Consider the following 27,786-nt stretch of genomic DNA (forward strand, 5'->3'; position numbering starts at 1 on the left):
GGTACGCGGGCCTCTCACTGTTGTGGCCTCTCCCGTTGCGGAGCACAGGCTCCGGACGCGCAGGCTCAGCAGCCATGGCTCACGGGCCTAGCCGCTCCGCGGCATGTGGGATCTTCCCAGACCGAGGCATGAACCGTGTCCCCTGCATCGGCAGGCGGATTCTCAACCACTGCGCCACCAGGGAAGCCCAAGGGCTACTCTTCATTGCGGTGCATGGGCTTCTCATTGTGGTGGATTCTCTTGCTGCAGAGCACGGGCTCTAGGCACGCAGGCTTTAGTAGTTGTGGCACACGGGCTCAGCAGTTGTGGCTCGCGGGCTTAGTTGCTCCGCGGCATGTGGGATCTTCCTGGACCAGGGATCGAACCTGTGTCCCCTGCATTGGCAGGCAGATTCTTAACCACCGCGCCACCAGGGAAGTCCTACATTCACAAATTTTGAGCTCAAAAGGGAGTACGTGAAAAAGTCTCGACCGTATAGGTTTTTGTCCCTTTTTTCACATAAATGGCTGTTTAGCACTTTGCTGTTTGCACTTACCAGTTTGTCCTGGATGTCCCTCCATAGCCACGTATTAACAGTCGCCCAGGCTTTTTTCCTGGCTACAGAGATGCCATAAACCAAATTAATTTGTCTGAGTCCCCCGGCAATGGACACAAAGGTTATTTTCAAAGTTTCTATACCTTCAACAAAGCTGCAGTGAGTGAATCAGCTTGTCTGAGCTCACGTGCTATTAAAACAGGTGCCAAGATTTAAAGAGACAATTTCACACCCACATCCTGATTGCTGGCTTCTCTTGAGAATTAGAAGGTCTGGCCTCCTTGGGCCCACACTCCCCCTTGGCAGTAGTCAGCCAGTTAGTGGCTACTGCTTTAGAAAGGGCACATGTGCTGTGGTGTCCCACTTTCCCTACCCAGCCCACCTCACTCCTTCAAATCACCTGCCTGGCCCCTGGAGTTTGAGACCCCTCATCCGCACTGCCTCTTCTCCCTGTGGCTGGAGCCCTGGAGGGGATAACCAAGGCCTTATTTCTCCTGAATTCCTGACTCATTGCCTGGAGCCCTGCTTGATGGAGGTTGGGCGGGGTCTGAACCTCCATGATTAAAAGCTGTTTATAGCCTCTGCCTCCAAATAATTACCTACAAAAGGGGACAGGTGATGGGATGATGACAGTTAAAAAAAGAAGCTCATTAATATTCTTTCACATGTCTCCAAAGAGAGCCCAAAGGGGCCCAGGAGAGCAGTATTCTGGTCCTGTCTGCCAAAGAATCAGCATGTGCAAGGCCAGCTTCATGGGCATCAGACCTGTGCACAGGGGCCTGCGCTCAGAAGGGCCCCACCAGAAAGGCTTGGTTTAACACACCCGGCCCTGAGCGTCTGAGCTTCGGCAGGCCCTTCCCCTTCTCCAGGCCTCAGTGACATCATCTGTGAAATGGGCAGGCAATCCCTGTGTTCAGCCTGTAGTCAGCACTGCAGACTCTCAGAACACAGTCGAAGAGCCCCCATGGGCTCAGCTCTGCCTGGCTTTGATCCTTGATCCCTTGGCCTTTGCCACCCGCCCTGCACTCACCTCTCGCCTCCTCTCCCTGCAGGCAAACGCTTCCAGGAGTGGTGCTGTGTGGTGCTGTGCTTCAGCCTCATCGCCCACAACACGGTCCACCTCCTGCTGCTGGCTCACTGGGAGCACACACCTCTCGTAATGCTGGGAGTTGGTGAGTGCCCGCAGCCCTGCTGCCTGCCTCAGTTTCCCCAGGGGCCAGGGACCTACCTAGTGTCTGCACCACTCTGATGGCGACTTACACACACGTGTGTGTGTGTGTGTGTGTGTGTGTGTGTGTGTGCTTGTGTGCACACGAATGGGGTACAGGTTGTGGGAACCCTGGCTCGCATCTCAGTCAGTGGCACCTGTGTCCTTCCTGTCACTTGGGCCAAAAACCTGGGTGTCATCCTCAGTTCCTTTCTCTCACATTCCACTCCAAAGCATCAGCAAATGCTCTTGGCTGTCCTTTCGAGATGCATCCAGCATCCATTACTGTCCACCTCTACCATCCCCTCCCTGGTCCAGCACCACCCTCCAGCCTGGACTATGGTGGAAGCCTCCTCCCTGGTCTCCCCGCCTCCACCTCTGCCCCCCACTGTCCATTCTCCACAGGCAGCTGGGAGAATCCCGTTGGATCCTCCGTGAGGTCACGCCACCGGCCTGTTGTCCCCTGTATACTTAGAATAAAACACCAACTCCTCAGCACAGCCTGGCCCCAGCCCCGCCTCACATCATTTCCTTCCTCTCCTCTGGCTCACCCTGCTGCCGCCACACTGGCCTCTCGCTGTGCCTCCACCAGGTCCTGTCAGGCACACCCCTAGCTTAGGGCCTTTGCACATGCTGTTCCTGTGCCTGGAACTCTCTTCCAGCAGGTACCTGCGTGGTTCCCTGCCTCGTCTAGGTCACCTCCTCGGGGAGGCTCTCCCTCAGCAATAGCAGCCCTGCCATACACCATCCCTCACCCCACTCTGTTATACAGTCTGTTTCTTTATTACCTATCTCCCCCACTCAACTATCAGCTCCCTGAGAGTAGGGATTTTTGTCTGCTGCTGTGTCCCCAGCCCCAAGCACAAAGCCTCACACAGTAGGTGCTCGGTAAATATTTACTGAACCAGTGAATGAATGAGCTGCAGTGTATTAGTACCTGTTGAGTGTTTTCCATCGGTCTGTCCTCACTCATCCACAGACTGCGGGGGTGGAGGCTGCAGTTGTCATCATTTTCCAGACGAGGAGACCGAGCCTCAGAGAAGGGACCGGCCAGAGTCACACCTCAAAACGGAGAGCACGACATAGTTCTTAATTCACTGTCTCCACTCCCAGGTCCTGGAGTGACTCGGTTCCTTCCTCTCCGCACACCGCCCCTCCCCTCTTCCCTCTAATTCAGGTGCTCATCCCCTCCCCCACCCTGGGCTCCCAGGCTGATGGGGCAGCGGCTGTGCCCTTGGTCCGCCTAGCCAGCCCCAAGTGTTCAGCTTCCACAGTCGCATTAAAAGCATTCTGGTCGCCTAAGCCAGTAGTGCTCAGGCCAGCTAATTGAGCCCTCTGGGTCTGGAGTAGGCATAGGCATGTGCTGGGGGTGGACCAGCTGAAGGGGGAGGAGGTTAACCCATCTAGTGCCAGGGAGCCTGGGCCCCGCCCACAGGAGCCAGACATGTCCCCTCTGCCCAGGGGTGAGAAGGACCTGCCCCTCCAGCCTCTCTGCCTTGGAGCAGCCCATTCAAGGGCAGGGATGTAGACAGTGTGAGCCCCGACGCCCCATCTGGGGGTGGTCACGAGCAGGCCCCTACAGTCCTGGGTTCAAGTCCAAGCTCTGCCACTTCCTGGCTGTGTGGCCTTGGGCAAGTGTCAGTGCACCTCTGAGCCTTGTCTTCCACATCTGGAAAGTGGGACTGCTCACAGCCCCTGCCTCCTAGGGCCATCGTGGGGGCAAAATGCAGGTGTGTGTAACTGCTGAGAGGGCAGCAACTGAGTAGAGGTGAGGAGGGGACACCGCCCAACATTCACTCCCCAGGGCTCAGACCTTCTGCCTCAGCGGTCAGTTTAACAGTGGATATTTCCCAAGCCTACCGTGTGCAAGCCCCATGCTGGGCTCTTTTAACTCTTGGTCGCAACTGAGTGAGGAGGGTCTGATCACCGTGCTCTGAGAGGCCAGGTGACTTGCCCGTCGACCCTAACCCGGGCGGCAGCAGAGTCTGGGATTTCATATCCAGACCTGGCCGGGGACTATGCAGCCTCCAGTTGGCACTAGGAGGAGAGGGTGTTCTAGGCAGTGGGCCCAGTCTGGGCAGAGGATCGGTAGCACCAGAGCCCTAGGTGTGTGTTGTGTGAACCGGGAGGGTGGGCATCCCAGGCAGGTCACTGCCTCCCTGGTCCGTTGGGACCAGACCCAGGAGACTTCGCACCTGCCTGTGACAGCAGCTCTTCCACCCAGCACCTTTGCCTCTGGGCTGATAAGGGCAGACAACCCCCTGATAGTGGTGTTTGCACAGTTCCTAATGGATTTAAGTAGCCACCCTGATTTGTGTGTTGACATGCCGGAAGTAAGGGCACCGTGCCAGCCTACACAGCCCACCTGCTGCTGTCTCCCAAGAGGTTCTGGTGCCCCTGGCAGGCCCCAGAAACCAAGGGAGCTAGAAGCCCTGAAAAGGTGCCCAGTTAATAAATACAGACAGATGACGCAATCCTGGGTAGCAAAGTCCAGATAGGGTAACTGGCAGGGAAGAGGAGAGGTAAGAGGTCAGGGAAGGCTCTCTGGAAAAGTGACATTTGCACAGACACCTGAAGGAGGTGAGGGAGGGGAGGCAAACAGTTGTCCCGGGGGGGTGTTCCAGGCAGAGGGAACAGCAAGTGCTGCAAAGGCCTTGAGGCTGGGGTGAGCCCTGAGCATTTGGAGGATAGAGAGGAGGCCTGTGTGGCCTTAGAAAACTGACCAAAGGAAAGGTAGTTGGTGGCAGCTGAGGGACAGCTGGGGGCAGCGGGGGCAGGTCGTGTAGGGCCTTGAAGGCCATGGTCTGGACTGGGGGTTTTATTCTACAGGCCGTGAGAAGCCACTGGCGATTTTCCCACAGGGAGCTGACATCATCTCATGCTGCAGGGAGGATGGATGGGGGCAGGGAGGGCCAGAGAGGAGGTGAAGGTGGTGGCCCTGAGCCCTGTAGGGCAGTGGAGGTGGTGAAAAGTGGTCAGACTCTGGGTGAGCTGTGAAAGGTGAGCGCCAGAATGTGCTGTCAGGTTGGCTGTGGAGGTGAGCGGGGAGGGGTCAGTGGCCTGAACTGTGGAAGGGACCGTTAACAGCCGGGAAGAGGTTAGAGGACCTGCATGAGGGGAGATGCTTGGGATGCCTGCCTGAGGGCCAAGGGAAGGTGTTGAGCAGGAAATTGGAAATCCGGAAATCTGGGTGTCCTGAGAGTAGAGATGGTGTTTGAAGCCCAGATGCTGGCAGAGGGCCCCGGGCTGGGGCGGAGGGACTGTGTGCGAGCAGAGAAGAGGCCCGAGGCCTCCAGTGCTTGGGATGGGGAGAGGAGGAAGAGCCAGCCAAGGGGGAGGAAGGGGAACTGGGCAGGCTTGCACAGGCCAAGAGGAGAATGTGTTTCCAGAAGACTCGGGGATCCACTGGGAGCAGCCAGCTGAGCAGAGCAGCAAGATGGGGCAGCGAGGGGACCACCGGATTTGGCCACGTGGAGGTCATTCGTGACCTTGACAAGGACAGTGTGAATGAGTAATAAATGAGTGGCTCCGGGGGCCCCGAGCTATTTGCCGCACTTGGGGAAACTGGAGGGAAAGTGTGAGGGCTCTGAGCCGGTGCCTGAAGGAGTGAGTGGGAGTTTCTAGCAGACAAATGGTGGGGGGGCAGGGGGTTCCAGGTGGGGGGCACAGTGAATGCAAAGGTCAGCAGTGAGGTCAGCACTCGCAGGGCCCCAGGTCATGGCCAGCCTCGTAGGTCAGGTGCGAAGTCTCCACGGGATCTGAGCTGAAAGGTGGTAAAGACAGGCTTTGGCCCCAGGACTGTAGGGACCAGCCTTCAGCCGTGTCTGCTTCTGTCTCAGCCCCTCTGTCTCCACACCAGGCCTTGAGGTGGGCAGGGTGCGAAGAAGTCCAGCCGGGTGACCTGTGGGGAGATGGAGGCCCCAAGGGGCCCAGGGACTGTCTCAAGGTCACCTGGTGAGTTAGGGTAGCCTGGAGTGAATCATCATCTCCTGTGCTGTCACAGTGTCCTGCAGGCAGGGTGGTAACTAGGCCCAAGCTGCCCCCAGAGTGAGCCAGCCACCGGGCGCTGACACCAGCATTGGGACAAAGAAGCTTCTGTGTGCCCGCCTCTGCCACCCCTGCCCCCATTAAAGAGGACTTGGGCAGCAGGCCTGAAGGCCTGGAGTTGCTGCTGTAGAAACAGCCACCGCCCGTAGATCACAGAGCCGTTTCCTCCCTTAGGCCGGGGGAGGGCTCTGTCTCTCCAAAAATAATTCCTGACGTCTGCCTAAAGCCCACATCCCTCCCTGCTCAGCAGTCTGACAAGGCCAGGGACCTGAGGCTCAGAGAGAGGAGTAATATTTAACTACTAACTGTAGCTACATTTGGGGAGCACTTGCTAGGTCCCAAGGACCTGCATTAGCTCACTGTTATTAACTGACTGTAGTTAAGTAAGTACCATTAATATCCCCATTTCCCAGACGTGGACGTGAAGGCTCAGCATCGTCATGAATGGCCCTCGCCTTGGTCTCTGGCCACTCGCCAGCAGCCCTGACCGCCTCAGGGCAGCCCTCACCCTTCAGGTCTCCTTTCCTCCTCTGGCACGTGGGATGTGGTGGGACCTATCACAATGGACGTGCTGTGAGATAATACACGGGTTTTTTTTTGTTTTTTTTTTTTTGCGTTACGCGGGCCTCTCACTGTTGTGGCCTCTCCCGTTGCGGAGCACAGGCTCTTTTTTGCGTTACGCGGGCCTCTCACTGTTGTGGCCTCTCCCGTTGCGGAGCACAGGCTCCGGACGCGCAGGCTCAGCGGCCATGGCCCACGGGCCCAGCCGCTCCGCGGCACGTGGGATCCTCCCGGACCGGGGCACGAACCCGTGTCCCCTGCATTGGCAGGCGGACTCTCAACCAGTGCGCCACCAGGGAAGCCCAATACACATTTTTTTAAATGGACTTTATTTTTTAGGACAGCTTTAGATTTACGGAAGATGAGGAGATAGTACAGCGAGTTCCCATATATGCCCTGCCCCCAATTTCCCTTATTATTGACATCTTATGTTAGTATCATACGTTTGTTACAATTAATACACTAATATTGATACATTATTATGAACTAAAGTCCGTAGTTTATTCAGATGTCCTTAGTTTTTAGTTAGTGTCCTTTTTCTGTTCCAGGATCCCATGCAGGATTCCACGTCACATTTAGTTGTCACGTCCCTTAGCTGTGACAGTTTCTCAGGTTTTCCCTGTTTTCAGGGATCTGAACAGTTTGGAGGAGTGCTCGTCTTTTGTAGGATGCCCATCTGCTGGAATTTGTCTGGTGTTTTTCTTCGTGGGTTATGTGTCTTGGGGAGGAAGCGCGCAGAGGTCAAGTGCCATTTTCATCACATCGTAGCAAGGGAGTGTACTATCAGCGTGACTTATCACCATGATGTCGACCGTGGCCGCCTGGCCCAAGTGGTATTTGTCAGGTTTCTCCACTGTAAAGTTAGTCTCTCCCCCCCGCCCCGCCTCTGTACTGTATTCCCCTTGGAGAGAAGTCACTGTGTACAGCCCATATTTCATCTGTGGGGAGTTATACACCTGATGATGCACTTTTTAACACCTTTGACAAAGCTCCCAGCACACAGGAAGCACCCCAATGTTAACCGTGGTCACAAAACCTTTTTCTAATATTGTTTTTATTATCATTGTTATCATCTGTAAGGATTAAATGCTTAGGACGATTAAGGAGATCAGATGTATAACCAGCTTAGGACTGGCCTTGGTACAGTTTAGGGATTAAGAGAGACAAAACGGGGCTTCCCTGGTGGCGCAGTGGTTGCGCGTCCGCCTGCCGATGCAGGGGAGCCGGGTTCGCGCCCCGGTCTGGGAGGATCCCACGTGCCGCGGAGCGGCTGGGCCCGTGAGCCGTGGCCGCTGAGCCTGCGCGTCCGGAGCCTGTGCTCCGCAACGGGAGAGGCCACAACAGTGAGAGGCCCGCGTACCGCAAAAAAAAAAAAAAAAAAAAAGAGAGAGAGAGAGAGACAAAACGTTTAAGGTTCTGGCACAGAGCCTGGTAACTGTAGGTGCTCAATAAATGTCAAGTAAAAATAAATAAGTAAATAAATGAATGGATGGATGGATAGATAGATAGATAGATAGATAGCTGACGTCTTTACCCTAAGAAGATGAGGGCATAGATCTTCACACAGGCTTGTGAATGCATGTTCACAGGAGCCTGAGTCATACCAGCCCCAACCTGGGAACAACCTAGTCGTCCAAGAGCAAAACGGATAAATGTACTGTGGTACATCCAGATGGTGGAATACTGCTCAGCAATAAAAAGGATGAACTCCTGATACACACAGCCACATGGATGACTCTAGAAGCATTATGCTAGTGAAGGAAGCTAGACCCAAAAAAGCACATACCATAAGAATCAATTTGTATAAAGTTCTAGAATTGGCCAAACCAAAGTATAATTAGGGGAAGCAGATCAGTGGTTGCATGGAACAGGGGTGGGGAGGCACTTGGGGGGCTGCGTTCTCCTGAAGGCAGCATTTAGGGGCAGGATTAGTCCAAGCTGTTGGGACAGGGGCTCAAGAGGTACCTCAGCTGACCCTTCGCTGTGCAAGTGAAGATGCTGAGGCCCAGAGGGGGCAAAGGGCTTGCCCAGGTCACACAGCAATATGGTAGCAAGAGATGAGGCCCCCGACCCTTGATCTAGCTCCCCCTTAGCTCTTGGCCACAGCGCCTCTAGTCCCTCCTGGTAGACGCAAGGCAGTGTGTACACAGCATCCTGTGTAGTTTGCAGTAGGAGCTCTATTAATGCCCCTGGACCTACTGAGGTACAGTTTAAGGGCATGAAAGCATGCTGGTTTTAGAGGCTGGTAGACTCACCTCTTCCCATCCCATGGCTGCCACTTACAAACTATGGGACCAGGGGTGATGCTTCAACCTCCCTGAGCCCCTTTCCTCATCAGAGAAGTGGGGAAAATAAATGAGGCTGTCACCGCAGATGGTGACAAGTGCTGTGAAAGAAGTAAAGCAGGGAGATGTGACAAGAGCACCTGCCTGGGAGGAGGGCTTCGCCAGGGGCTTGGTGATGTTTGCTCTGAGCTAGAAGGCTGAAGAGGAGCCAGCCACTCGGGGATCTTCAGGGAGAGGGTGGGGTGCCAGGTAGAGGAACAGCAAGTGCAAACGCCCTAGGCTTCCCCAGATTCCCCAGCCCAGGTCCACCCTCCCACCACTGTCACTAAGGAGCATGACTCCCCAGCCCTGGGCGGGGCCTTGTGTGCACTGGCCTTCGAGCCCTGCCAAGCCCTCCCCTCTCCCCAGCCCAGCCACCCATGCAGTGTCACCCCCTTCCCCGCCCTGTCCTTTGGCTTCTGCATGCCAGGAGGTGCTGTATGTCTCCACCTGGCGGCCCACTTGTCACCAGGAACTTGCAATGTATGCAGCTGTATCTCCCCTGCCCCCCGCCATCCCTCCCATGTTTGGCATATGTGGGGTGGATGCTCCAGGGCCTCTGGAAAGCCTTCATTCACAGCCACCCCTAACTCCGGCCCAGACACCAGAGCTGCACGTCCACGGTGACCCACACACTCACTCTTGCTCCCTCGCTCATGAGTCCTGCTCTCCAGGGAGGCATCTAGGGGATTTTCTCAGCCTTCACAGTACCTCAGGGCCCTGGTCCCCTGTCACCAAGGGGCTGTGGGACCTAGCAGAACTCGAATAACCTTTAAATGGCCCAGCTGGCCCTTGGACAACCAGTTCACACCGAGAAACTGAGTCTGGGAGGGGAGGAGGGGTTGCCTGAAGTCACGTGACCCAGTGGGCTGCATTTACCAGCACTTAAAACTGCATTTGTTTTGTGTATTTGTTTACAGCCTCCTCCCCCCACCCCACCCCCATATCTCTGTCCCAACGACGTGAGCTCAATGTCTGATGCACCTCTGGCTCTAGAGCTTGGCACACAGTAGGTCCTCACGGAATGTCGCTTGATAGACTAAATGACTGAATAACAACAATAATAATATGTATTGAGGGCTCACTATGTGCCCCACACTGTACTTAATGCTTTACATTGATTCATTCAACGAATGTTTACTGAACCATATTATGTGCGAGGAATTGGAATGTAGCCATAAACGCAAGACTAAAATCCCCAACTTTTGTGGAGCTGATATTCTTGTAGGGGAGACAGTAAACAAACAGAAATGACGCCCAAGGTGATAGGTGCTCGGAAAAGAAGATAGGTGCTAGGAAATGCTGGAAGATGGGAATGCTTACAATTTTAGATCAGGTGTCCCCGGAGGACCTTTGAGGCAAAGATCTGAAGGAAGTGAGGGAGTGAGCTGTGTTACGAAGGAATGTTCCAGCAGAGTGAAGAGCAAATGCAGAGACCCAGAGGCATGTAGGGGGTTGTAAGGGAAGGGGAGTATGGCAGTAGGGCTGAGACACAGAGGGAGGGCAGCGTGATGGGGGTGGCACTGGTGTGTTACCTTGGGCAGCTTGCTGGCCGCTCCACCTCGGTTTCCGCCTGTGGACAGTGTCGTGGTGCATCCTGCTGTGTTATATTTGGACCCCAAGGCAGGTTAAGAGCCCAGCTCTGCCACTTGCCATCTATGCGACCTCAGTCTGGTTATTTCTGTTCTCCAAGCCTCAGTTTCCGCCTCTATAAAGTAAAAATAAAAATGGTACCAACTTCTAACAGATTGTGAGAATTCGTTAAGATCAAGCATGTAAAGCACTTGTGTCTGGCACTGAGAAAGTGCTCGATAAATGGTAGCTGCTGTGGTTTTTTTAATCATCATCATTCGCATCCATCTAGAGGAAACTGGGGCACAGAGAGGTTGAGTAACATGCCCAGTGTCACACAGCTAGTGAGTGACAGCTGGAACGTGAGTCCAGGTGTAACAGCACTTAACCTCTGTATTATACTGAACCCTCAAGTGAGCGAATGGTTTGGGGGTCTCTGAGGGGACTCCACTCCAGTTCTGAACAAATTCAGAACGAAGACAAGGAAAAGGCTGCTGGAGGCCAAATTATCCCACTTACTGTTGATAAAAGTTAGGTTGCGGGGAATGTGGCTTCCATCTGGACCTAAGGTACTTCCCGACACCAAACCCCAGAAGGACATTTTCATCTGGTTACCAGCAGCACTGGGGCAGAGTGGGCTTCCCTACATGGGGCGATTGGGGGTCAGAGAGAAAGGGACAGTTGGCTCCTAATAGGGAAAGGTTGGGCTGATCTGAGCATGCCCGGTTTACTCTCTCCAGACTCACCGAGCAAATGAGGCCCCACATCTACCTGGGGAAGAGCAAGTAAAGGGACAGATTGAGGCCAGGAATGTTATTCCTGAGACTCCATTCACAGGGAACAGTGTCCCAAGTAGAGAAGGGACACCTTCCGCCCCAACAAATGAGTGAATGAGTGAGCAAGCAGACAAGTGAGTGACTTCCTGATTTGGGGTGGGGAGTGGGCAGGGATATCCCTCTTGTCCACCGCCCCCCCCACCACCCCCGGCTCATGCTCCTCTTGTCCACAGTTGCAGGGGCTCTCATTGCTGACTTCTTGTCTGGCCTGGTGCACTGGGGAGCCGACACCTGGGGCTCCGTGGAGCTGCCCATCGTGGGGAAGGTGCGTATGTTGACCCAGCTCCTCCTCCAGGAGGAGGTTGGGCTGTCTGACCTTGGGTGAGTCCCCTTTCCTCTCTGAGCCTGTTTGCCTATCTGAAAGATGGGAACTGTGGTGCCAGCCTGACCCCCATGCCCCTCCTCCAAGACTAGAACAAGAATCCCCTGGGATTTTCTGGAAGCATCAGGCGTGGGACAGAGAGCTTTGATACATGTCCACCTCACCGGAACCCCTTGAATTTGGGGACCACGCCACATCTTATTCTCCTTTGCCTGCCCTGCTACACCTCACTGTTTTCATTGAACTTTATCTTGAGTCAGTCTGACTTTTTTTGATTGTGGTAGAAAATCTGGTACAAACTTAACCAAAGAAAGGTACTGATTCTTGTAATGAAAATTTTAGGAGTAGAGCCAAATTAGGGCATGGCTGGGTCCAGTGGGACAGACAGACCATATTCTGGACTCAGTCCCTCTCCGTGTCTGTCTCTGCTGGCTCCACTCTCGTGGCTTTCCCCCTTAAGGTGGCCAGGATGGCTCACAGCTGCCTAGACTTCCATCCTCCCAGCTCAGTGCCCCCAGTAGAAGAACTCCCCTTTCCCATAGTTTCGGCCAGAGTCCCATGGCTCATTCCCATTGGCCCAGCTTGGATCACACACCCATCCTTCATCCAGTCACGGTGGCCAGAGGGATGGGGTGCTCTGATTGGCCAGGCCAGGGTCCCGTGCTCACTCTTAACTAGGGGGCGGGAGAGTCAGCCCATTGGAACATCTGGTACTAAAAGAAGAAGGGGAGGCTTTTACCAGAAGGAGGGGCCTGGACGTTGGAAAGAAGGAAAGGGTCCTGCCTGTCACTGGGAGGGGCCTCCTCAATTGTCTTAGGGTAGGAAAGGAGGGTGGAGATTGTCTCCAAACCCCCCCATAGCCCAGGTCAGGAGACTGAGGCCCACAGGGGGGCAGTACCAGCCCAAGGTCCCCACCAGGTCATTTCGACCCATCTTGCGCTAAAGCTGTTAGACCCAGACCCTGAAGGCTGGGTGGGATCTGTAGCAGTGGCGTGGTGGGACAGCATCTCAAAGGCAAGGAGGTGAGCCCGCGCGGAGTGTGTGCAGGAGGTCGGGGAGAGTGGCTGACCACCATAGGCTGACTGGTCGGATGGATCCCCTCTCCTGCCCCACTACCCCACCCAGGCTTTCATCCGGCCATTCCGGGAGCATCACATCGACCCAACAGCCATTACGCGGCACGACTTCATCGAGACCAACGGGGACAACTGCCTGGTGACGCTGCTACCACTGTTAAACATGGCCTACAAGTTCCGCACCCAGAGCCCAGGTAAGAGTGCCCCCTGGGCACTCAGGGAGCCATCGGGGACAGGCACACACGCACCCCTCCCTTGAGCCTCCTGTACCTTGTGTGTGTGTTTGGCCCCTCACAGTGTTAGAAAAATTTTTAGTTTCCCTCATGTAAAATTGGGATATTTGACATAAAGATCTGTGTTTCCAGCTTCTCTTGAACAATCCGATCTGGCCACCCTGGGTCTTTGTTCCCACTTGGCTGTACTGGGCCAGACCTGAGCTGCAGGGCTCCCCCTTAGACAGAGATGCACGCTCTCTCCACTTTGCCACAGTCCCCACTACTCCCTGCTGTCCAATGCCCGGCCTGCCTTGCTCATTTGAATTACCTCCCTGGCCCTGAGGGCTTCTGGTTTTGCTGCCTGGGCTTAGTGGAAAGAGTATATGTAGCCTGCCAACCCAGTCCTGAGTTCAGACCTCTGCCCTGCCTATCTGGGGGAGGAAACCTGTGCCAAAGCAAGTCACTTCACCTCTCTGAACCTGAGCGACCTCGTCTGTCAGGTGGGGGATGAGTCCTTCCCCTGTGCCAGATCCTGTTCTAACAGTTTGACACGGTGCTGATCTTTAGAGCAGCCCCGCTGCAGGGAGATGTGATGAATGTCAGTGGTGTTGGGGTTGCTGCCCCGCCCACCTCCTCTTCCCCAGTGGAGGCACCCATCCCCCAGCTGCTGTGAGCGTCCAGCTGCCCCTTCTGAAAACTGCCAGGGCAGGTCCCGCCTCTTCCCTTGGGATAAGCCTGAAGCCAGTGACAAAAAAAAAAAAAGCCTGCAAAAGCCAGCCCGATGGCCTGTGAGCGGGACCAACTCTATGGAGTCATTAACATTTCAGACCCCACCCCCACCCCACCAGGATCAGGCTGAGACAAGACTCCCCCCACCCCATCTTTGCTTAACTCTTCCCCTGCCCTGTCGTGCTTTCCTCACTCCCTCAGATGTTTTTCCAGAAGAGAGGATCTCCCGCTCTCCCCACCCCCCCAGTCAGATAACTCATGTGTACATGAATCCTTGTCTCAGGCTCTGCTTCTCGGGAATCTGGACAAAGACTTATTCTCATTTCGTTGTTGAGGAGCTTGAGACTCAAAGAGGTAGAGTCGTTGACCCAAGTTCATACAGTTAAGAAATGTCAGAGCAGGGGGGATATCCCTGGTGGTCCAGGGGTTAGCACTCCGCGCTCTCACTGCCGAGGGCCCAGGTTCAATCCCTGGTCGGGGAACTAAGATCCCACAAGCCGCACAGTGTTGCCGAAAAAGAAAAAGAAATGTCAGAGTAGGGATCTGCACCCAGCTCTGCCTCATTCCAGAGCCCACATTCTTAACTATTGCCTATGCTTATTCCATTCGGCCCACTGAGCAGAGGGGGAGACTGAGGCCCAGAGGGGAGTCTGAGCTTGCCCGAGTCCAGTTGGGAGGTTGGAAAGAGGCCTGGGTGCTATCCTGGGCAGGGAGCTGGGCCAGGCTGGCAGTAGGCCCCCACCCTGTAGACAGCTGTATGGGGCCTATGGTCACCGCCCCCCCCTCTACCCACGCTGCAGAAGTCCTGGAGCAGCTGTACCCCTGGGAATGCTTCGTCTTCTGCCTGATCATCTTCGGTACCTTCACCAACCAGATCCACAAGTGGTCACACACGTACTTTGGGCTGCCGCGCTGGGTCGTCCTCCTGCAGGACTGGCATGTCATCTTGCCTCGTAAACACCATCGCATCCACCACGTCTCACCCCACGAGACCTACTTCTGCATCACCACAGGTGCGGCTATAGGGTAGCATGGAATGGGCTGCCCCCACTCTGACTGCAGCTCCATCCTTAGGATCAAGGGGCACAGGTCACAGTGGGAGGTGGTGCAGTCCTGCAGGAACATTCTCTCAGAACACACATTTCTTGAGCATCTACTACGTGCCAGGCACTCTTCTAGGTGCCAAGGGCACACTAGTAAACAAGACAGACGCACACACACACATACCCCCTTCGCGGAGTTGTGATTCCAACCACCCATCCATCCAGCAGATATTTATTGAGCACCTACTATGTGCCATAGCACTGAACAAAACAGGCGAAAATCCCTACCTTTATAGCATTCACATTCTAAGAGGGGACATTCTAAGCACTAAAAAACAAGTACTATATCTGATTGTCCTGACTGCTATGGAGGAAAATAATGCAGAGGGTGGTCAGGGAAGGCCTCGCTCAGAAGGTGACATTTGAACTGAGGGAGAGAGTCATGCAGATCTGGAGGAAGAGCTCCCCAGGCAGCAGGAGCAGTAGGTGAAGGGCCTTGGAGGCAGGATCCACATGCCTGGTTTGTTTGAGGAGCAGCAAGGAGGCTAGTGTGGCAACAGTGAGAGGCGTGAGGGGTAGAAGGGGCAGCACGGAGGCTCGTGTGGCTACAGTGAGAGGCGTGAGGGGTAGAAGGGGCAGCAAGGAGGCTAGTGTGGCTACAGTGAGAGGCGTGAGGGGCAGAAGGGGTGGAGAGATGGCAGAGTCCAGGTGTGAGAAATGCTGTGAGGGCGAACAAAGCAGGATGAAGGGCAGAGAGTCATGGGCGAAGGGGGCGTAGCTGTTTATAAAGGAGATCAGAAATCTGGAAAAAGTGGGGGGGGTTCCCTGCAGATAAATAGGGACAGATCAGTCCAGGCAGAGGGAACAGCAAGTACACAAAGGCCCTGCGGCAGGAATAGGTGACCCAGGAGTAGTAAGGAGGCCCACACGCTGTTGGTAGTTAATGGGCCGGTGCCAAAGACGTGAGTTGAGGTGAGGCGACCAGGTTTTCCAGGGCCAGCTGGGTATCTTTTTAGGGTTAAGTATACCACACGTGCTGTTAAGTCAGACCAACTTGGGTTCAGCCTTCAGCTCCTCCATATGTGACTTGAGGAGGCTCACAAGCCTCCCTGGTTATCGTTTTTCTCATTCACAAGATAGGGCTACAGCTACCTCCTTCACATACCACCTCCCAGGGCTGGGGTGTGAGTGGTAAGGTGGCAGATGCAAAGTGCTTGGCACATAGTAGGTACTCAGTAAGCTACAGCTACTGGTTTGGGGGCAGGGGTTGGGGTGTTTGGTTTGGTTTTGGGGGGTTGTTTTGTTTCTGTTTCTTGGGGTTTTTTGCCTTTCTGGAAGCAGAACTGAGAGCCACAAAAAAAACATTTTTTGTACACCCTAAAGTCATGCTTTCTAGGAGCAGTTGGAGGGGTTAGAATTTAGGCTGTTGTGGAGATCATTTAACTGCTCAACCAGAACTGGGATCAATCTTGGCTTGGCCATATACTAATTGGGAAACTCCCCTCCAAGGCTCAGTCTTTTTTTTTTTTTAATTAATTAATTTTATTTTTGGCCGCGTTGGGTCTTCGTTGCTTTGTGTGGGCTTTCTCTAGTTGCGGGCAAGCGGGGGTTACTCTTCGTTTTGGTGCGCAGGCTTCTCTCGTGGAGCACGGGCTGTAGGTGCGCGGGCTTCAGTAGTTGTGGCTCGTGGGCTCTAGAGTGCAGGCTCAGTAGTTGTGGCACACGGGCTTAGTTGCTCCACGGCATGTTCATCTTCCCGGACCAGGGCTCGAACCTGTGTCCCCTGCATCGGCAGGCGGATTCCTAACCACTGCGCCACCAGGGAAGCCCCCAAGACTCAGTCTTCTCATGTGGAAAGTGGGACTAACAATAGAATCTACTTCAAGGGTCAAGTGGTAGACTGTAATACAGATTAAATAAGATTATGAGCACTGTTCATTGAGTACCTACCATATGCCAGGCATCATCCTAGGCAGTGAGATCAACAGTGAAACAACATGGGGTTCTACCGTTCGGAGCTGACATTCTAGTTGGGAGTTGGGGTTAAAAACCAACACAAAACAGGGAGGTGACGAATTAATGAGAATGGTTACAGGTTATCATAAAAGCTGTAAAGAAATAAGAAAGGGTGACGTGACAGGACTGGAGCACTGCTAAGCGGTAGTCAGGGAAGGCTTCCTGGAAGAGGTAGCATTAGAGCCAAATGATAAGAAACACTGCCTCCATGCCTGGCATATAGTAAGCACTCAATAAGAAGGTGAATGAGGGGATGAAGGCATGTCTGAGCAGCCCCTAAACCCATTGGTGGAAAGCCCCTGTCCCAAGATTCCTCGGTCAGTCCTTGTCCCCTGCCCCCTGCAGACTTAACTCTCAGTTCCTCCGCTGCCCGAGGCAGGGCCAGCTCTCTCTCTACGTCCTCTTACTGCTGCTCTCCCATTCAACCCCTCCGCACACCCTCCTGCCCTGTTTCCACTGCAGGCTGGCTCAACTACCCTCTCGAGAAGATGGGCTTCTGGAGACGCCTAGAGGACATTATCCAGGGCCTGACAGGCGAGAAGCCTCGGGCAGACGACATGAAATGGGCACAGAAGATCAAATAACTTCTCCAGGCCACCACCTCGTTGCCAACCTTACCCAGCTCCCCCAAACCGAAGCCATCTGCCAAATTCCAGCCTCCTTGCGCTGGCCCCTCTAGGTGGAGAGGACACCTCCTGGGCTGGGCCCGGGCACCCCCAACCCACCCCTTGTGACACAGAATACTTGAGCCACTGATTTTTTTCATTTCCTTTTTTTCCGTTTTCTTTCCTTGACCCCTCCCCAGCCACCTGAGCTGCTCTGTCTGCCAAACCTGACTCTGCAAAAAAAAAAAAAAAAGAGCCCCGCCCTGCCAGCCACCCCTTGGGTTGAGGAGAAGTTCACCAACTCCCCACACTCCCACCACCCCTTGCCCCACTGGGCAGCCCTTCAGCGTGGCTGGTATTGGGGCACTGAGTCGTCTGTTCCTCTTTGCCCTCAGTGGTCTAGGAGCCCCCAGGCACACCTTACTGTCCCTGGAGCATTACCCTGCCATGGACCTGCAGACTGACCCCCAAGGCCTGGGTGGATAGACAGCCCCAGTCACCACCTTCAGCCTAGCTTGTCCACCCAAGGATGGCAAAGTGCAGCAAGGGTCTGGGGGCAGCTGGCCAGACGAGGCTGGAATTTCCTGATCAAGTCTGGACCCCCCTTCCTCCCCACCCCTCCCCCATCTGCCCATGTGATTCCAGCCAGAGCTGATGTTTCTAATCGGAGGATGTCTTCGAAGGGCACAGCCCCTGCAGAGGGTCTTGGTCATTTGGAAGGGGACACAGTGTCCCCTCTGGCCGGGGGTATGTCAGAGAAGGAAGAGTGGGGCTTTTTTGTTTCGGTTATTTTTTTTTTTAACGGTGCTTGCTTGTTTAATGTAAATAATAGAAAGCCTTAATATCTTTTCTGTAACACGGAGTAATATTTTAATGTCATGTTTTGGATGTACATAATATATTTATAACAAAGCAGCAAGAGTCTACTTAACCTCGGCTGCCTCGTATTTCCTGGTTGGCTGGGGGAAGGGAAGTAAGGAGCCTGGAGGGTGAGGCCCCACCCCTACCCTATTCCCAGCTTCCCTCACAATGCTGGGCTAAGGATGAGGTCTTTGTCATCTAAGACAGTGAATCAATGTTGACATCTGCTCCAAACACTTTTGGAAGGGACCCGTGATTTGGTGAGGAATGGTCTTCATGCAGGAAATCATGGTGATAGAGTAACAAAGGCTGATCCCTATTGGTGAATTCCTTTGGCAAATGTTTATTGGCACCTAATGTGTGCCAGGCTCTGGCCTGGACACCGGGGCATGGAAGTGAACAAACAAACAAGGACTTACCCTGATGGAGCTGACCTCCTGGGGAGAGAGACAATAAACTTAAATAAATGCACATGGACATTCAGATGGTGATTTGTAAAGAAAATCAAACATCTTGGGATTACATCAGAAAGGTAGGCTGAGGCTGCTTTGGCAGGGTGGTCAGGGAGGGCCTCTCTGAGGAGGTGACATGTGAGCTGAGACCTGGAGGAGGAGATGGAACCAGCTGGGGAAAGAACTGGAGGGAAAGCCTTCCTGGCTGGACAAGTGCAAAGGCCCTGAGGCAGGAACAAACCTGGGGTTTTTAAGAGAGTGTGGCTGGATGGGAGTGAGCAAGGGGAAGATGAGGTTTGAAAAATAGGAACTAGTTGTATGGAACCTCACAGACAGGCAAGTGGGGAGACTGGACATTTTAAACAAGTATCTTGTTCATTTATTCATTGAACAAATATGAGGCATTTCCTATGTGCCAGGCACTGGGATTCAGTAGTGAACACAACAGATTTACAGTCAATATCTACTCTGGGCTAGATAGTTTCTATAATATTAACCAGGAAAAACAAAAACTTGCTGGGGACAGAGAAATGATAAAAGACACTTTAGAGCAGTCACAGATAAAGTTTTTTTTAATGTGACCCATAACTTCATTTTAAAGTTTGCTCACCACTAGACTTGATTTTTAACTGTCTGAGGGGACCACAAAAGGAAGGGGTATTAGAATTCTTCAACTCTCAATGACAGAAACCATAACAAGCAAAAATTAATCGCTAAAATAATTTTATTAACTCATATAACTGGAAAGGTCAGAGGTGTTTCTGACTTAAGGTTTGGCAGGACCCAGGGGCTCACATGATTCATCAGAACTTGGTCTCTGTCTAGCTCTGTTTTTCTCTGAGTTGAGACTTGACATTGGACCAGCTCAGCACCTCGATAGAAAAAAGTCTCCCTTCCCAGCAGCTGCAGCAAAAGCCCCAGGGCAGGCTCTTATTGGCCTGGATTGGGTCATGTGCCTGTCCCTGAACCAACTCTCTGGGGTGGTAGTGAAGTGTTCTGATTGGCCAGGGCTGAAATATCCACCTGGAGTTGCAGGAGTGGGATCAACACTTCCCAAGTCACAGGATGAGAGGAGGGAGGGATGGTTCCCAAAAGAAAACTTAAGGTGCAGTGGGTGGGGCAGACAGCCAAAATCAGCACCAGGTAAGCAGCCTTGGGGCTGGCTGCAGGGGTTGCTTTCCTATTCCCAGGCTCTGCTGGGCGTATATTTCTAGGCCCTACCAATGTTTTAGTTACCCCAGAAGCCAGCAAGAACAAACAGCGTGAGTCCAGAGAGGTGAAGTGACTTGCCCAAGACCACACAGCTAGTGAGGCAGAGCCAGGCCTCACACTCAGACCATCTTGCTGCTCCTGAATCCCAAGGACTGGAAAAATACTTTTCAAAACCAGAGGGACATATGTTTTGGGTCAGGTCTGGGAAAGTTGGGGTCATTTGTGAGATGGGAATATTCCAAAAAGTCCCTATTGAGGGCCGGGCAGCAGGAAATACTAATACCTACTGAACACTTAGTACAGGCCAGATGCAGACAGCTCCGTGCGTGGGTCCCCTCAAGCAGTCCCTGCAGCTCTGAGAGGTGAGTACACTTAGCCCCATTTTTTCCAAATGAGGAGACAAGCACAGAGGTCAAATAACATACCAAACGTCACACAGATGGTAGGTAGCAGGGCTGGAATCTGAGCCCTGATCTAACGCTGAGCTCTAGCAGCTTTCACACGCACCTGCAGCCCCGGTGGAGGGAGGGAGGTGAGGCAGGTGGCCAGTGAGAAACGTGTCTCCTAGGAGAAAGCAGCAACACATCAGGATGAGAAGCAGCAGCTAACACTGAGGACTGGGATGCCCTGGAGACATCAGGCCCCAGAGGGCAGCTGCTACTCATATCAGTTGATTAAAGAGGAGCCAGAAAATCCAGATTTTTTTAAATGCTGGCTCCATTCTTTAAACATATCGTGGGCAAAATAGAACAGGTACATAGGCCAATTTCTGCCCGTAATTTCCCAGCTGGTGCAGGGACGGCCTGATTTTAGGTGGATTTGTGCTGCTATCTGGTGGTGGAGTGGGGCAGGTGGCAGTGCAGAGCAAATACATGGGTTTCCAGCTCCACTGGGAAACGTCATGCATCGCCCCCCCTATGCTGACTTGTCCTTAGAGGGGGTCTGGGCAGGGCGCCTGCTCCCAACATTAACCCCACCCCCTTTCGATAAATCTAAAAATTTCAAGCTAACCTTTTAAACATGATCTTCTAATAGGTAATGCATGCATAAGGTAAGGAATAATAAACAAAACAGGGGTCAGCTGACTGGCCAGTAGACCAGCTCTGGCCCACCTGTCTTTCTACTGTCCCCATTAGCATTTTCTTTTTAATAGTGGGGGGAATAAAGAATATTTCCTAACACACGACATTCAAATTCAGTGTCAATCGTAAAGTTTTACTGACACACAGCCATTCATTTGCATATTGTCTATGGCTGCTTTTTCAATACAGCAGCAGAGTCAAGAGACCAAACGACCCACAAAACCGAAAACATTTACCGTCTGGCCCTTTACAGAAAAACATTTACCAACTCCAGGTCTGGAGTGCTCCCCATTCATGTTCCCCCAAGCCCTCGTTTCTCTTCCCCAGAGCCCATCATTTTGATAAGACCCTTGCAAGTCGCCTACATAGGCGCAGAGGCATGTCTGTCCCCCCTCTTTTCACACAATAGGTAGAATATTATATACACAGTTCTGCACCTTGCCTTTTTTCATGTCATATGTTTTGGGGGTAGTATTATATCAATGCTTCCTTATTCCTTTATACAGCTGCATAACATTCCAACTGCAGGATGGACCTTTCTTTTTTAACTCATCGCTCGTTGAATTTTGAGATAATTTTCATTTGGGGGTAATACAAACTGCTGTTGTGTGCATCAGAGAACTTAAGTCTTTGCTCATGAGGGCCAGCAGACCTGAGGGGTCAATCCCTGGGGATCGAATTGCTGGGTCAGGGATGTCTGTGTGCTGCATTTTGATAGCTCATGCCAAAATTGCCTTCCACCAAGGCCGTGCCCATTTAAACTCTCAGAACTTTTGAGAGTGCCAGTTGCCTCACACCCTTGCCAACACAGAGTGTTATCGAGTGTTTTGTTCTTTGCCAATCTGATAGGTGGTTTTAATTTGCATTTCTCTTCCTGTATTTCATTGAATCTAAGATAGCATTGATTGTACCATCCATCCTGATTTCAGAGATGTTTGAATATAAAAATTTGCATCTTAGAATCACTGAAATACAATATGTTGAGTGAGATTGGGTATCTTACCGCATTTCCTTTCTCTGTACATGTTCTTTTCCGATTTTGAGGGGAAGGCAGGACAGTAATGGTTAAGAACTTAGGGTTCAAATCCCAGCTCTGCCACTTACAAGCATGTGACTTTGGGCAAGTTGCTTAATCTTTCTGTGTCTCAGTTTCCTCATCCGTGAGATGGGAACCTAACTCATAGGGCATTGTAAAGATTAAACGAATTAATATATGCAAAACACTATGTTCCTGGAACATACTAAATGCTCCATACATGTTTGCTATGATTCTCATCTTTCCTTTGGGAATCTCTTTTTTCTTAATGAGTTGCAAGGGCTCTTTATAAATTAAGGAAACATCCTTTTGGCTTTCCCCCCATCCCAGACCCCTGGTTTTTATTCCTTTCTCCTTGACCACAAAAGTAACAGATGATACAAAATTCAGACATTATAGAAATAAATTGTATAGGAAGAAGCCAATGGAAATGACCCAGATGTCCATCAATATAGGAATAAATGAATTGTACCATTACCCCCTACCTACCCACTCCTATCCCTTTTTGGTTGTGTATTTTAGCAACTACATCCAACATTAAATATCCTAATGCTACACTTCAGACACACCCCAGGGAGGCATAACTCCATGTATGTGCCATGAAATGCCAGGAGCAAATGTGTCGCACATCCCATCCACCACAGACCCCTCCCCAGGGATCCTCTGTCTTCTGGGTGCCCATGACCCTTCCCGTCAACAGTTCCTCAGCTTTACTTTCTGTAGTTTGTATTGTAAAAACTATAGCATGAATTTGGGGTTTTTTCTTAACTATGAATTGGAAATATAAAACTTGATATAATGTTATCCACAACCTCGCTACTCAAAGTGTGGTCTGTGCTTCAGCGTCGGCATCCCCTAGGAGGCTGTGGGAAACGCAGGATCTCAAGCACCCCTCACCCCTACAGAATCAGAATCTGCATTTAAACAAGACTGCTAGTGATTTACCTGCACATTAGAGTTTGAGAAGTATTGCTCTAAAAAATGATATTGTAGGTCTTGTAAAGTGTATTGCATTTTTTACATTTTCAATATACTTTTTCAAGCTATTCATGCCTTTCACATCTCAGAGATTCCAGAACTCCCCAGATGTTTTCCCGCCTTGTTGAGAACAGTGTTCTTGAGTGAATGCTGTGGAACAGTCCAAGTCCGTATATCTCTTAACTGGAACACTGTGCCAGCTTCCTTGGCTGTAGATAACAACTTACTTTTAAGAGCAGTTTAAGCAGTAATGACATTTATTATCACGTCTTAAGAAGCTTATAGGTAGGCAGCCCTGGGATTTGTTCAGCCGCTCAACTACATCATCCAGGTCCTATCTAGCTCTTGCCATCTTTCTGTGCTGTCATCTTTGGTGTGTTGGCTTTTCAGCCTCAGGCTTGTGCCTCATGGTATCTGTATGATTGCCACAGCTCCAACCCTCATAACCTCATATATAGGAAGGAGGAAAGGGGACAAAACAGGCTTTCTCCCCAGCTATTTTTCAGAAGAGGGAAACTTTCCAAACACCTCCTCCCCAACTCCACTGGCCGGAAAGAACTAGATCACAGGCACATCCCTGGACCAACCACTGGCAAAAGGAAATGGCAGTGCCTGTGATTGGCTTGGATTCACACCTGGACGTTCGGCCTCCTAAGCAAAATCAGGCTTCTGTGAGCACGGAAGGTCATGACTGGACTGGCAGTCAACAGTGTCCAACACACCTCCTCTCTGGACCCCTCACCTCCGGTCTTGCTGCCACCCAATTCAATTTCCTTGAGGCAGCCAGGCTGCACTTTGTAAAAATGCAAACCCGCCTACGTTTTGCTTAAAACTTTCCAGGCTTCAGCTCCCTCACCACACAGGAAACATCAAGTGCCCCAGAGTTAAAAGAACTGGATTCCAAACCTGAATTTACTCCTTTCTTGTGTGACCCTAGGAAGGCCATCTTACTCCACCGAGTCTCAGTTTCCACATCTGACAAATGTGGAGATAACAACAGCTACTTTGCAAGGGTCATTGAGGAAATAATAATAATAATATTGTAGTAATAATGGCAGCAGCTAATATATAGCACTCGCTCTGTGTCAAGCCGTTTTCTAAATTCTTTATTTCTATTAGCCATTTTAATCTTCCCACGAAACCGATAAAACAGCACTCACATCCGCGACAGCTGAACCTACCAGCTCAAGCGCAGAGAGGGAACGGGGCGCACGGGCCAGAGGAATCCCGCTCGGGACTGGTGGTGACCACCGGGGAGGGGGCGGAGCCTCTCCGAGAGCGCTTTAGTACGGGGAGGACTACAACTCCCAGCAGGCTCCGCGACCCCGCTGGACTATAATTACCAGCATTCCTCGGGCTGCTGTGCCTAATCTAGTCCTCCTGCGAGGCGCTCTGTGTAGAAATTCGCTTTATCGTCAATTTGCTTGACAGAAATTCCCCACGGGAACCACGGAATCTACGCGAGTAAACATTTATGAGCATCATGGATAAGAGGGTTGTGTTTTAATCGTCACTTCTCCACCTGTTATCTCTGAGTCTGTTTTCTCACCTCTAAATTGGGGATATCCCTAGGAGTTGTGGCACTGAGTTGTGAGGATTAAAAGGTGGATATGACAGCTTGGTAAATGTCAGCTCTTCTAGTGTCCCCTTCTCTCTCGGTGCCAAAGCGTTTATCAACGCATTTTATCCCCACAGCAACCCTATGAGGTTGATACCGTCATCCCCCTTTTCAGAAGGGGAAATTGATGCCAGGAGAGGTTCAAGTCCCTTGCCTCAAGTCACACAGCAAAGTGAGTGGTGAAGGAGGACTCGAACCCAGAAAATATCACGCCAGAGGTGAGTCCACCTTAGGAGCCCAAATGCTTCCCACTTGCTATATGACTTTTTACAGTGACCCGAAGTCCAGGGCAAATATCTTCTGTGCTCTTCAAGGTAAACTTGAATCACGTGATACACGGACTAATGTGAAGATGATTGCATGTGGCCAGTGCTGGGAAGAAGACGCACGTGGCACTTGGAGGGTCAGTTATGGCTGAATTTGACCTGGTGGGAGAAATCAAGGAAAGTTTCCCTGAGCGGGCAATGACTGGGAACAGCACAGGCAATGGCCGTGAGGAGGGAGAGGACATGTGTTTCAAAGGCCTTGAAAAGGGCCAGTGTAACTAGAGAGGTACAGCAAGTCTCAGAGGTGCAGGCAGTGCCAGGGAAGGGGGAAAGTGAGGCACCCAGGGTGCAGATTTTAGGGAGGCACGCATTTGAAGGGTGGTGCAAGTGCAGAGCCTGGATCGGAGAGTGAAAGCTTCCTTAAATTTGACGCCCTAGACCCCTCACTGGCCCCATCCTAGTCCTGGCCTAGGTGCAGGGCATTGTGGGTAGGGTGGCTAACCATCCTGGTTTGCCCTGGAGATTCCTGGTTGTTGTCCCAGCAAGGTCATACTAGGCCCCCTTTCAATCTGCTGATTGTTATTGTTGGATGATAATTCTGTGGTCACTCAGTTTGTAGAGTCTGTATTTTATCCCATGGAAATGGGGAGCTACTGAAAGGTTTAGGTGAATGGAACATGGGGGCAAGAATGGAGGCTGCTGGGATCATCCAAGTGGGAGACAAGTGGATGGAGTAGAGAGATGCTTAGGAGGCATTCTGTCAGAACAAGGTGATGAATTGGATGCACTGGGTGAAGGCTTCCAGCTTCCTTGTTCCTCTGTACTGAAAGTCCTGGTCCTTTCTTAGCCAGTGTTTAGCTGTGTTTGTTTAGTGATTGCCTTGAGGCAATCCTTTCACCTCTCTCAGCCTGTTTCCATATCCATATAAGAGCGTCTCAGACCATTTGTCATAGAGGAATCACTTCTTGGATTTAACATTTGCAAGTATATGTTTCCAGGGCCTTTGCACATGCCATTCCCGCTACCTCCTTCTCATCATTCAGGTCACTGTTGAAATGTGACTTCCATAGGAGGCCCTCCCTGACTACTTCTTCTCTGGTTTACTCTCTATCCTATTATAGTTATGTTTTTCCCTATTTGTTTATTTGCTTCCTGTCTCCGACTAAAATCTAAGCCCATGAGAGCAGGAGCTTGCTTCTTCAGGTATGTATATCCATCCCCAGCACCTATGACAGCGTCTGGCACATAGTAGATGCTTAGTAAATATTTGTTCGATGGAATGAATGGATTGAGTGAAAGAGTGAATGAATGAATGAATGAGTGAATGCTTTCCCTGCCACCTTAATGCCCCAAATCATTTAGCTGCCCTTCTACAAGCCCCTTGTGGCCTGGGAGCATCGATCTTGGAAGCAAGACATCTGGCCTGGGTTCAAATTCTGACTCAGTCATTTAACAGCTGAGTTTAGATAAATGGCTTAATCCCTCACGCCTTCATTTTTCACTTTAATTCCGACCTGGTAGAGATGTTGTTGTGAGGATCCAACTAGATAGGAAAATGCCCCAGGCAAAATAGGTGCTTTAAAAAAAATAAACTTGCATCTATTTATTTACTTTTATTTATTGAAGTATAGTTGACTTACAATATTGTGTTAGTTTCAGGTGTACAGCATAGTGATTCAGGTTTTGGGGTTTTTTTGCAGATTATATTCCATTATAGGTTGTGACAAGAGGCGCTTTTTAAAAGCTTTCCTTTCTTTTTCTTTCACAGTCACACCCTTCCAAGTCTGATCACCCTTGCCCTCCCCACCAAGTACCTCAATACCTCCCTCGCACCAGAGCCTGGAGGGCCTTGCAGGTTGCTGGGCCCTCACACAGGCAAACATTTCCTCTCTCTAAGAGGGCAGGAAAAAATACCTCCCCGGCAACGGGTCGCGCAGTCCGCGGAGCGGGCGTCAGCGGAGGCGTCTGCGTGTGCGCACACGCATGTGCAGAAGAGCCGGAGAACGGGTGGGGGGTGAAGAAGGGGCTGGCCTTTGAGCGACAGCGACGCAAGATGGCAGCCACCACGGGCTCGGGTGAGCGGGGGCGCCGGACCCGGCCGGCCGAGGGGGCATGGGCTCGGGCCGGGGGCCAGGGACCCGCGAAGGCCCTTGCTGCGGGGCCAGGGCCTCTGCGATGCCTCTGTCCCCTGGGCCCCGTGGCGGCGACCCGGGCGGCCTGAGTGGGGAGGAGGAGCAGGCGGTGGCCGGAAGCACGGGCGGGGGCCTGAGGGGCCTGAGGGGCCTGTGGGGCCTGTGGGCGGCGCGGCGAGGCCCAGAGGCTCCCCCGGGCGGCGTGAGGGCCCTGCTGAGAAGAAGGGCCGGGTCCCGCGGCGCAGCGGAGCGGCCAGAGCGGGTGAGGGGCGAGCCCAGAGGCACTCCCGAGGAGACCGGGGCTGGCGGCTCTTTAGGGGAGATCGAGGGGTCCCCTAGAGAACGAGGAGGCGTCCCAAAATGGATGGAAGTCCTTTATTTGGGTGCTGGGTGTCTGGGTGGGGGAGGAGCCTTGGGATGTCCGTTTGGTGGGGATTTCGGAGAAGCCCCTCAGGATGGATGAGGGAAGAAAACAGCATCCTGAGGGGGGACTGAGGGGATCCCCCATTGGTAAAGGGCAGTGCTCCAGTGTTAGTTTGGGGGATTGGGTTAGCTGAGGATATTTTTATGTTGACTAGAAAGGGGGAGTTCTGGGGTGGCTGCTCTGCGGGGGGATGAAGGGCAGCTCCATAGGATACGTGAGAAGAGGAAAGGGATTTCTCAGATTCCAGAGGGATTTGGTTGGAGCATCTGAAAGTGAAATGACCCCATCGTTACCAGGCCGCTAGCTCCGAGTAGGGCGGTTAGTGGAAGCTTGCGATATTGGGTGAAGAACAGATGAGTTGGGAGCCCCATGCAGTGGGTGAGAGTGGGAAAAGGTCAGGTTTCAGAGATGTTCTTTTTAGAGAAGAAAAATCTCCTTTGTTGGGTGAGGGAAGCATACCCGAGGAGCGTCTGTTTCACGGAGACTGTCTCTCTCCCATTCTTTGGGGTGTTGGTAACATATGGGAGTTCAGCTCAGAAGTTCCCCAGTGGCCGGATGGGTTATGGGGAGAGGAACAAATAAAATGGGAAGTCTTGGGTGACGGGAGAAGAAAGCTGAGGTGCAAGAGGGAAGGAGG

At 52.1% G+C, this 27,786-nt stretch overlaps 1 protein-coding gene across 2 annotated transcripts in view; it reads left to right on the forward strand.

Moving 5' to 3' along the window:
• Positions 1-18,003, forward strand: part of PEDS1 (plasmanylethanolamine desaturase 1) — a 24,858-nt gene extending 6,855 nt beyond the window's left edge. Inside the window, exons 2-6 of one of the 2 annotated variants that reach the window (XM_007128035.2) lie at positions 1,588-1,707; positions 11,256-11,347; positions 12,530-12,674; positions 14,225-14,437; positions 16,946-18,003. In XM_007128035.2, coding sequence (XP_007128097.2) covers positions 1,588-1,707; positions 11,256-11,347; positions 12,530-12,674; positions 14,225-14,437; positions 16,946-17,067 — 692 coding nt within the window. In that variant the 3' untranslated portion in view covers positions 17,068-18,003. The remainder of the gene's footprint in view (positions 1-1,587; positions 1,708-11,255; positions 11,348-12,529; positions 12,675-14,224; positions 14,438-16,945) is intronic. The other variant, XM_024128524.3, reaches the window with a different exon arrangement.
• The last annotated feature ends 9,783 nt before the right edge of the window (positions 18,004-27,786 follow it).

The sequence above is a fragment of the Physeter macrocephalus genome, chromosome 14 (genome assembly GCF_002837175.3).
Source record: "Physeter macrocephalus isolate SW-GA chromosome 14, ASM283717v5, whole genome shotgun sequence".
NCBI lineage: Eukaryota > Metazoa > Chordata > Mammalia > Artiodactyla > Physeteridae > Physeter > Physeter macrocephalus.